Source organism: Berghia stephanieae, chromosome 8 (genome assembly GCF_034508935.2).
Source record: "Berghia stephanieae isolate SIO BIC M18660-M18661 chromosome 8, UCSD_Bste_1.3, whole genome shotgun sequence".
Taxonomy (NCBI): Eukaryota; Metazoa; Mollusca; class Gastropoda; order Nudibranchia; family Aeolidiidae; genus Berghia; species Berghia stephanieae.
In genome coordinates, this window is record NC_088367.1 from 13,385,603 (window position 1) to 13,395,602 (window position 10,000).

Sequence of the window (10,000 nt, forward strand, 5' to 3'; positions counted from 1 at the left end):
TAAATATTAAAATAATATATATATATATATATATATATATATATATATATATATATATATATATATATATATACTGAGGGATCTGTGTCACATGTTACTGTTACTGAGATGTCAATGGTTTGGTGTAATATCTTACGGACGGATGATCTAAACTGTGTGAACTTAGTTATGGACAACCATTCTTAAATATCATGTTCTGCCGGACTCTGGAAAAATACATAGTTAAACATTTGGCTAGAAAACTCGTCCTTCAAATATCGATCGATTTAAATGACTCTCATCTTGGCAAAAACTCTCAAACCCGGGATCGATCGATATTTGAAATACAAGTTTTCTGGTCAAATTTTTAAATATTATGGGTTTTGCTAGAGTCCGTAAGTATTGACTTGAAGATGGACTATCCACGACTTTTTGTGATTGCACGTGAAATTTAAATGCCAAAATATCTTGAACATTTTAAGAGCACAACAACAACTAAACGTGCTCAAATCGCTTTATAAATGCATATTTATATAACGCATTTTCACAGTTCAGTTTCCATTAAGATTGACATTTAAATTCCTCCTTTCCGAAATCATCACGGTGTTGCTTTCCTTATTATAGTAGATGCTTAGCCAACTGTGGTTGCCATCTCGATAAAGGTGCGGTCACATTCGATCTTCCTTTAACATCCCTCCAAGATCTCTCACCAATGCAGATGTTCTCTCCTCTCCACCAAGATTGCAAGTCATGATACCAGGATCTGCCCCGTGTGTCCACGTCATGGGCTAAAGCACAGACACGACACCAGAAATACGTGTTGATGATATCCCCTGTTCCTTTCCACCTGTGTAAGAAAATCATTGATTTACATATATATATATATATACATACATACACATTTCAAGTATAATTAAGAAGTTAAACAATAATAATTAAAATTGAAATGTTTATAAATAGCTCCTTTTATCAAAACGTTGAGCACTTTAATTTCATGGTTTTTGCTTTTCCAATTTATATATATATATAATATATATATATATATATATATATATATATATATATATATATATATATATATATATAGACTAAATAAATAAATAAATATGTAAATATATGATAAATCAAAATCCCCTTTATTCATCCTCTGGTACATTGTTATTAAAAGAAAAAGAAAAAACCCGAGGTGCTTAAGTGAGTGAGGGCTTCGCCATTAGCTATCTCGCCCTCAATCCCTTAATATCAAACCAAAAACATTAGATTCTGATATGAAATGTATGAATAAAAATAAATAATATTACGCATTTCTACAGTTCATATTACATGTGCTTCGCATGTAGAATATTTTAACCTGACAACTATTATTTCGAAGGGTTGAGAATCATTTTACAACTCAATTAAGTTTACTATTACTTCACATATTTCAAATTTCGTTTATTGGTTAGTGTGTTAATTAAGGTCTGGTTTCTTTTGCTTCTAGTGGTATGACACTCGCTTTCGGATCGGAAGATCCTGGGTTCGAGCCTCGCGCTCGGCGCATAGTTGAGTCCCTGGAAAAGGCTCTTTACTCACATTCTCTCACCGTACTCAGGTGTAAAATGAGTACCTGGCCGTTAAGAGCGTTGTCTTTGACCGAAAAATTGTAATATCGCCTAACAGGCGTCATCTCCCGTCCTACATGTTAAATGTTGCTGTTGACCAGGGATCCCTTGTAAAGCGATTTGAACACATTTAGTGGATATTGCGTTATATTAAGCTCAATAATAAACCAAGTAGTATCTATCTGTACCGTAGAGATGATAACACTTTAGTTTTAGGTTTACAAGTCTGACTACCCAAATTATCTTGGTCTCATCGTTGCAACAACAAGTCAACACAAAATATTTTAAGCCCATAATCTTACCGCTTATCAGACTTTATAATAAGGACATAAGGCCTAAGAATATCAAACACTGTAAAAACAAAGTTCTAACATGCCGAATAAGCTTTACAATGTTTCATTTATTAGTCCAATAGGTCACATAAAAACAAAATCTCTATCAAAAACAGAAAAGAATAGGTCATTTTTGCGTCTTTTGCTAACACCATACCCTTACAAAAGACAAATCTGCCTTTAGTGAAATGTCCATTACTATCTGAGTCGACTGAGGTGATGCATTTAAAGTGCATTATCCGAGGAAACCTCATTGTAACATTTTTCTTTTCAAATTCAATGCTACGCATTCGATCACTGACCAAGCTTACCATCACTTGACTTCGTTATAAGACAAAACATCGCAAAACTTGGCTACCTCCTGAACAAGACGATTTTGATTGAACAGCTGCAAAAGAGACACTGATAACTCACTGAAAATATTCGTTGTAAAGTTTTTCGTCCTTTGCCAGAAGGTGGAGGTAGTCCGCCATGTCTTTGGGAGACTTAAAGTCGTCGACGTGGATGTGGCTGTGTGGCGGTGCTGCGCGCTTATAATCCTCTGGGGCCCCGCCCATTACTATGGGGATGACGTCATGTCTGAAAATAGATATTTTGTATAGTCAAATTTGATATTCAAATGAGCACATTAGTAAGTAATACAATAATCATGGTTTGCCCATCATTGCAGAAGGTAAAAATTGGAAGACCTCAGATGGGAACAGTACAGACAATGGCATTCACAGGCTTCAGGCTTAATCTGCTGTTCCCATTATTACAGGACTTTCTAATGATAACACTACACCATTGTGACGATTGGCTGGATCTGAAAACTCTTTCCGGCACCCAGGAACCGTCTTGACAACATCGGATAGTCGCGACACGATGTTATTTTAAACTGGGCTCCTGCGTCCTCTGAATAGTTCCATCAAAGAGTACAAATGGAGCTTTAACCCAACTATAACAGGGAGAAAATAAAGCGGCACCAGATGACTCTGTCTATGGTTAAACTATCTGACTCCTATCTGTCTACTCCTACTTGCTACTCTCCTACATAGACGCGAAACTGTTGATATTCTTAATCCAGCCTTGTTCGCTGCATCACTGCAGATCTTGCAACATTTTTGTTGGAATATTTAATACAAAGCAGATAAACTCAATGGCACAAGTCATTCATTAGCAAAACGTTGAAAGAAAAATTTCATAACACAGGATGGTAATAAAACGAAATCCCCGAGGCTATGAGGCTAATGGAGCATAGTTAATCCCACTTATGAAAACAAGCAGGCTGTAACATCTGTTTGATGCTCTTGGGATATGACCCCAGGCTATCGCAAAATACTCTTCGCCATTAATCCAATACCAAGCTACCTATACACAACAAGATATAGATAGTATGCGCTTGGCTAAGAAGCTCATAACATTGCCACCCGGAAGTATAACGGACCATCACACAAAACTGTGAGTATCCATGAACGTTTATAGTCTGGTTAATACAGTTCAGTGAGCATTACTCATAAACGCAAAAAACAAAAACAAAGACCTGAGTGACGTCATCTTTGAACTATCTATAAATGCAACGTATTATTTTTCCGAGTAGAATGAATGAAGATGGCGTTATTGGTTAAAGACCTGAGATGGGTGATTAATTCTCATTAAACTCTCTCAATCATCAACGTTTGCACAGTCTGGTGTGCTGTTACGATTGATCAGGTTGGAAGAATTGGTGGATATTTTCCTAAGGCGCATATTATATATTCATTACCTTTATATATTCGATCAGTTCGAATTATAGAGGTTTAGCAATCGGAATGTTAATTTTTCATTCAATTATTGATAAGAAACAATATATATTGTTACTGATCACTTCACTATGGATTAAACATTCCGCAAATTCATAAATATTATGAATCTATAATTTAATCCTTTTAAAGTATTTGCTTTTATTCCCTTATTTTGAAAGTCTCGCTAAATTGAGGCAGAAGAGGCTTAGCGAGCAAACAAGTTTTGGAATGTAGCAGTTGTCAGATGTAACTGATTTCATCTCAGCTCAGAATGCTTGCTGAAAAAAACTCTAATGATACAACAATAATAATTTAATGCTTAAATATAATATGTGCATGCGTGTGTATGTGTGTGTGTGTGTGTGTGTGTGTGTGTGTGTGTGTGTGCGTGTGTGTTGATAATGATGATGATGTTGCTGTCGTTGTTTATAGGTAAAGCATGCACATCAACAATTACACTCAGGCTGATTGAGTCCGTTTACATAGGAGGAGGAGGGGTGGAAGAAGAAGAAGAAGACGAAGAAGAAGAAGTAGCTGAAGTAGTAGTAGTAGTAGTAGTAGTAGTAGTAGTAGTAGTGTAGTAATAGTAGTAGTAGTAGTAGTAGTTGTAGTAGTAGTTGTAGTAGTAGTAGTAGTGTATGTAGTAGTAGTAGTAGTAGTAGTGTAGTAGTAGTTTAGTAGTAGTAGTAGTAGTAGTAGTAGTAGTAGTAGTAGTAGTGTAGTAGTAGTAGTAGTAGTAGTAGTAGTAGTAGTAGTAGTAGTAGTAGTAGTAGTAGTAGTAGTAGTAGTAGTAGTAGTAACAATGAGAACGAGCGACAAGCAACACGCGTCTTAAAACGGTGATCTTAATTTATCGATAGACCACAAACTGTAACAAGTACATTTTCGATAGATTTACTCTGTAAAACAAGATGGCGACGGGTAGATTAGTGAAAGCATTGGATAGAGTAATTATCAATGATTTAATAAAACATGTATTTTGTGAATCAATCAGCCATCCATCCTATTCAGTCATAATATAATCTATGGAGTATACATTCATTCAGACTTGTGTTGAGTGTGAAGGAACAGTTACAAATATTGATTGTGTGTCACATATAAATAGCACACTAGTTCATGTCGTAATATATATTATACCGAGCGTCAATTCAGACTGGTCCATCCCTTAAGAACTGTTGGTCAAATTGACAAAATTCATACATCATTGGAAAGTTAAGAGAATTCCACGTCTGATAAACTAATTTGAATAAAATACATAGAGATTTATTTAAATGGGGTATGGTTCAAAAACATCAAACATTTTTGAGGAGTGCAAAAGTAGTGCAAAAGCTCAGCGATACGGCCTTTGCTTCGTACCCGAAAGGTACCGAGTTCTAATACCTGCTGTGCTCTGTGTGGCCTTGAGCAAGCCACCTCGTGCTAGCTCAGTTTGCGCAACATTGCTGTTGACGTCTGGATTATTCCAGTCTTCCCTTGAGACCCTAGAGACAAATTTCCCATTTGGGATGAATAAATAGAATTTTATCTATTTTTATATCATTAATTATAATAATAATAATAATAATAATAATAATAATAATAATAATGATAACAATAATAACAATAATAATAATAATAATAATAATAATAATAATAATAATAATAATAATAATAATAATAATAATAATAATAATAATAATAATAATAATAATATACTTTATTCATCCAAAAAAATGGAAATTCGTTTACAGACATGGCATGCATAAAAATGTATAAACACAAAGTTGAGAATCTATGGTGACAACTGTATAAAATTGAAGAACCCCTAACTTTTCTGATTGCCTTGTATTGTTTTTTTTTTCTCTCTTTGCTCAATTTTTTTTGGTTGAACTTTTGGAGATGACAATGGACAAGAATATTGATGCTGTGCGTTCAGCCAAACATCTCACAAATCCGCCTGCCGGATATAATGTACCTATATAATTTAACTTAAAGGAAAAGACTCTAACAATGTAGGCGTTGCCCTCTTTACGTAAGTTAAAATACGATGACTTCCGCCATGCGCAGAACCATTTCCATTTTAATGGAATACTGGGTCTAAATCTCAAGTGTTTACCTTAGATATCTCTTAATTCTCAATAAAATACCCTCGAAAGTCTTTGCGATTTTTGCAATCATAAGAGTTGCTATGATATAAATCTTTATCTCAATGACAATGTTTAACTTTAGGCTTATAAAATTCACACTACTTTCCCCTTATAAACGCTAAATTATAGTCAGACTTTTAATAAGTGGCGCGTGTTTTTCTTCTTTTTTTTTTCTCAGCTGTCCCTCAATGCACAGCTGCAAAAGTTTGTATAAACCTCAGAATCAACTTGTCTTAATCAAAAAAATATTTTTTTCATTAATTGTAAAACAAGTAGGAACGGATTTCGCTTATAACAACTATATTGAAATCGATAACTGGTAAGGATCGTAACTCATAGATGATTTACAATATTAAAATTATGACTTTTCCGCTTATCCATTTTGAAGGAATTCGTTAAAATGGAAAGTTCGGTTAATTGAAACTTAAACGATATTCATTCAGTATCTGATTATGAAGGAACAAATAGCAATCCTCAACTATCAGACATCTACATTTTATAATTATTAATACACATTACTGATGAATGCAAATGAACGTGAATATTACGCACTTTCAACATAATTTTGATTGCAGCTTATGTTTATGCCAAAGAGGATTGCATAGATTTATAGTAAACTGGTCAAAAGTAGAAATTCATCAATTTATGATACATTGTTTCCACAAATATGTACATGTGTTCAGCAATAACAACTACAACAACACCACCATCAACAACAAAGACATACTTGACACATCAATCATCACATTCTAATGACGAGGATGAGAAAAAAAGGAGAAATGAAACGATTGTGGAAATATTTCGTGGCATCACTCTATCCAATGAAATGTAATTTTTTTCCAGTATGCGAAGGTTGGAGTATGCCTGTTCCCAGGCTTCCCTTGCTTGTTATATCATTTATTGCCTCGTCGGTGAGAGCAAATTTGGTGTTCCACCTCTCATCTTTCCCTTCACTTGGGCCCAAATGAGCTCGATTGGATTACGCTCACAGTGATATGGGGGAAGTCGCGCAACGTCGTGTCAAAACTAATTGATGAGACATTCTGCTTTGAAAACTGTTTCTGGTTTATTTCTTTTAACTAGAGTATAGTTTGGCCTTTGATAAATAGTCAGAATATGTAGTGCTGTCTGACTGGAGCCATTAAATCATATCAGTTTTTATCGTTGCAAAAGTTGGAGCACTGAGGTGATCATGGGCCACCGAATTGTAGCGTTGTCCAATGCAATACGGCTGGGTGCTTCGAGGAAAGACATCAAACGGTCCTTTAGCAAGTCTTCAAACACCTCTGCATTGACCCCAGAACGATAGTCTCTACCTTCCAGATGATGCAGAGAAGAAATAAATGGCATGGTATTCTTCTAAATACCAAGTATCTTCACCATCTGCAAGAATATTAACGATCCTCTGTTCAGAACTCATGGGTCTTTGTCTACCGGAATTATCAGACGTCCATTCCTTTGTCAAAGGTTTGTTTACGTTCAGCCAGTTCCATACATCTTTGGATGATATCCATATCAAAGTTGGATTGTTTACCTATCACGTCGTCCCACACTGGTGATCTCTCCGTCGTATTTCGATAATCATCTTCTCGGGGTTGATTGTGAAATTCCAATTACATAGCCGTCCTCTTTACAATTATCATAAAGTCCATATTCAGCCTTAGATAAGGTAACACAAACAATCCGACAAATTGAAAATAAAAAAACACACCCAAAACTTACAGAAAAGAAAAAACACGAAACAACCGTAGAGAAAAAAATACAAACACAAAGAAAAAAAAAAGAAAAAAAAAGAGAAAAACAAAAAACAAAAAAACAAAAACAAAATAAACCCAAAAACCTCCCCCACCCACAATAAAAACAAACAAACAAAAACAACAACCCCATAAAATCCCTCTCCAAAGACAAAAACGACAACAACAAAGAAAAACGACTACAAAACAAACAAAGATAAAAAACAACAACACAAAAACACATACAAGACATACAGCGATAGTGAGAGATTAACTTATTGTTTATCAGTTCTTCCATCCTATGCACTCCAAAGCGTGGGAGACCGACCGGTAAGTTTTAACACTACACAATCGAGTCGTCCCTAATTACTACATCACAATTGAAATCAATAATCTAATTTTCTAGATTATTGAAGCAAGTATACCTAGATCTAATAATAAATTACGTGCACTCCTACTCAGGCTTCTCTATCAAAAACACAAGCTGTTGAAAGGCGATTTGTTAAATTAATGATCTAGATACCACCTTATCACACGAAGAGAAAATCAATTTTCAATGCAATAGGTATAAATCATGTTAAGTTAAAATAATATAGATCTGCATAAGACGGGGTATTTTTTAATCTTTGTTATTTGACCTATATAACCTTTAATTAACACAACACAATATGACATGATATGGTTTATTATGAATGATATGTTAATATGATATATCATATATTATTATATAAAACGACTTCTCCGCCAGACTATTACAGTAAAACTCGGGTTGGAGCTCAGCTGATTGCTTGTCAAGATGCAATCAAAAGAGGCAGAGAAAGGGGGAAAAAAGAAGAGAGAGAAAGAGAGAGAGAGAGAGAGAGGGAGAGAGAGAGAGAGAGAGAGAGAGAAGAGAGGAGAGAAGGAGAGAAAGAGAGGGAGAGAAGAGAGAGAGAGAGAGAGAGAGAGAGGAGAGAGAGAGGAGAAAGAGAGAAGAAAGAAAGAGAGAGAGAGAGAGAGAGAGAGAGAGAGAGAAAGAAAGAGAGAGAGAGAGAGAGGAGAGAGGAAGAGAGGGAGAGAAAGAGAGAGAGAGAGAGAGAGAGAGAGAGAGAGAGTAGAGAGAGAGAGCGTGGTGGATTGATACAGTTTTATTGACATTATCATTATCATTTGATTTATACCGCAAGTGCCATTAAACCTTTGAAATTAAACTGAATTATTTCAGTTATACTATCATGATTATTACGTTCTATGTCCATTTCATGATATAATTTTTTACAATGTTTGTAGAAGGATCAGATTGTGGAAAACAGACTTCTTGCCCTGACAAATCATTCTTATCATTCATTCTGTCATTACGCGTACATTTCAATAGTAGTCGGGCAATTATTTTTGACAGGCGAGCGATTTATGCTTTGTAATTTAGACGTTTAGGTAGGAAGTAGATCTTACAGGAACCAATTATAATAAATATAATGACGTGCAATGATAAAATGTCTTTAAAAATAGCCAGAAAATCTTTTTAAACATTATATTGAATCAATAGAGTAAAGCAAGTCAAACTGATATCAATCTGATGGACGCCGTTGACTGTAAAAAGTAATAAACAAAACTGAATATAACATATTCAGAAAAGTCTTTTTTCGGGAGGCCTTCCGAAAGCTCCTACATTCCCAGTATTCTTTGTTTTTTTTTATAATGTTCTAGTAGGGTGTTTGGGAGGGGGAACCTTAAAAAAACAAAAAAAACAAAAAAAAAAACAAAAAAAAAACAAAACAAAAAAAAACAAAAAAACAAAACAACAAAAAACAAACAAACAAACAAACCCCCTACTAGAACATTATAAAAAAAGTTCCCCCCTCTCAAACCCCCTACTAAAACATTATAAAAAAAACAAAGAATACTGGGGATGTAGAAGCTTTCGGAAGGCCTCCCCTTTTTTCTTTTTTTTTGTTGTTGACGCTGTACCATTCATCTTTATTATCATATCACATCGTAAATAAGGGTTAAGTTTGTCTTTTGACCTTTGAATACCCTGTCATGGTTATAAAAGTAAAATGTCTCTGCCAATCTTAATCAGGTCATAAATAAAGATAATAACTAAATAACAGCCTATTCAACAATGAATCAAACATTAACACAGTATAGATCATATAGATATATCAGATATTTGATACCAATATAACATGTTTTAATAGGTGTTAAGTAATTAACTTATGCACATCATTTATTACAATCAAACATAATTTTAAAAAATATGAAAAGTTTGAAACTCATATAATTGTAGGTAAATAATAATCAAGCAATATTCTCTATCATTCATAATAATAATAATAATAATAATAATAATAATAATAATAATAATAATAATAATAATAATAATAATAATAATAATAATAATAATAATAATAATAATAATAATAATAATAATAATAATAATAATAATAATAATAATAATAATAATAATAATAATAAGCATTTTTATAT

At 33.8% G+C, this 10,000-nt stretch overlaps 1 protein-coding gene across 2 annotated transcripts in view; it reads right to left on the minus strand.

Moving 5' to 3' along the window:
- Positions 1–58: 58 nt before the first annotated feature.
- The window catches only part of LOC144978198 (glycoprotein 3-alpha-L-fucosyltransferase A-like), an 84,399-nt gene continuing 74,457 nt past the window's right edge, over positions 59–10,000 (minus strand). For both annotated transcript variants that reach the window (XM_078923945.1, XM_078923947.1), the window contains 2 exons: positions 2,327–2,491; positions 59–826 (listed from right to left, as the gene is read on the minus strand). In XM_078923945.1, coding sequence (XP_078780071.1) covers positions 598–826; positions 2,327–2,491 — 394 coding nt within the window. In that variant the 3' untranslated portion in view covers positions 59–597. The remainder of the gene's footprint in view (positions 827–2,326; positions 2,492–10,000) is intronic.